A 1,058-nucleotide genomic window follows, 5' to 3' on the forward strand; every position below is an offset into this window, starting at 1 on the left:
TCCTATATTGACTAGCGAGTCCTGAGTCCCAACACTCAGTAGTCAATACAATTCCCAAGTTATTTGAACCCTACATCAATGGATAATACATACAAATGCAGAATTCATGTCCAGTTGTAGTCACCGAGTTTCGAGTTTTGGCACTCAACACTCAGTGATTTGTTCAATGAGTGATAAATGGACATGTTGCATACATGTTTTTGGGTTTGGGACTTCAGGCTTCAGGTTTTGGCCCTTGGCCCTTGGCACTCGGTACTTGGTGATTTGTGTACCAGGTTTCAAGTTTCAGGTTTTGGCACTTAACACTCAGTGATTTGTGCAATGAGTGAAAAATGGAAATGTTGCATACATGTTTTCGGGTTTCAGGCTTTGGATTTTGGGCTTCAGATATCGGGTGTCGGGCCTCAGCACTTGGTACTTGGTGATTTGTGTACCGGGTCTTGAGTTTCGGGTTTCGGTACTCGACACTTGGTGATTTGTGTAATGAGGGAAATATGGATATGTTGTATACATATTTTTGGGTTTTGGGCTTTGGACATTGGGTTTCAGGCCTCGACACTCGACACTCAGCACTTGGTGATTTGTGTACTGGGTCTCGAGTTTCAGGTTTTGGTACTCAACACTTGGTGATTCGTGTAATGAGAGAAATATGGATATGTTGTATACATATTTTTGGGTTTTGGGCTTCAGGCATTGGGGCTCGGGCCTTGGCACTTGGCACTCAGCACTTGGTGATTTGTATACTGGATTCCCTAATTTCATCTTACACCCACCTGAACAGCATGCCACCATCTTCCACTCCACATTTCATTATAGATCCTGGTTGAATGTGTAGAGTTGGTGAATATAGCTGATGGTTTGTAAACTATATCTCTAGCATGCGCAGAATTACCCAATAATGCCTGGATAGCATCTAAAGGGTTTCTATAGTGCAGCTCATGCTTATGTTGAGGCTTATCATGGAAGGCAAGATGGGTTGACTGCCATTTAGCACAAGCTGGGATACTGTCTACAGTGATCTGATATTGTGATACTGATATAAGCTTGAGCCTGCACAT

General features: G+C 42.9%; 1 protein-coding gene across 1 annotated transcript; it reads right to left on the reverse strand.

The window, feature by feature from the left end:
• Positions 1–758: 758 nt before the first annotated feature.
• Positions 759–1,058, reverse strand: EDB93DRAFT_1097672 (uncharacterized protein; the record flags this gene model as incomplete). Its single annotated transcript, XM_041446877.1, has 1 exon — positions 759–1,058. The coding sequence occupies one exon, from the start codon at positions 1,056–1,058 to the stop codon at positions 759–761; it is 300 nt and encodes a 99-aa protein (XP_041300645.1).

This window comes from Suillus bovinus (genome assembly GCF_016758785.1).
Source record: "Suillus bovinus strain UH-Sbo-P2 chromosome Unknown EDB93scaffold_250, whole genome shotgun sequence".
Lineage (NCBI taxonomy): Eukaryota > Fungi > Basidiomycota > Agaricomycetes > Boletales > Suillaceae > Suillus > Suillus bovinus.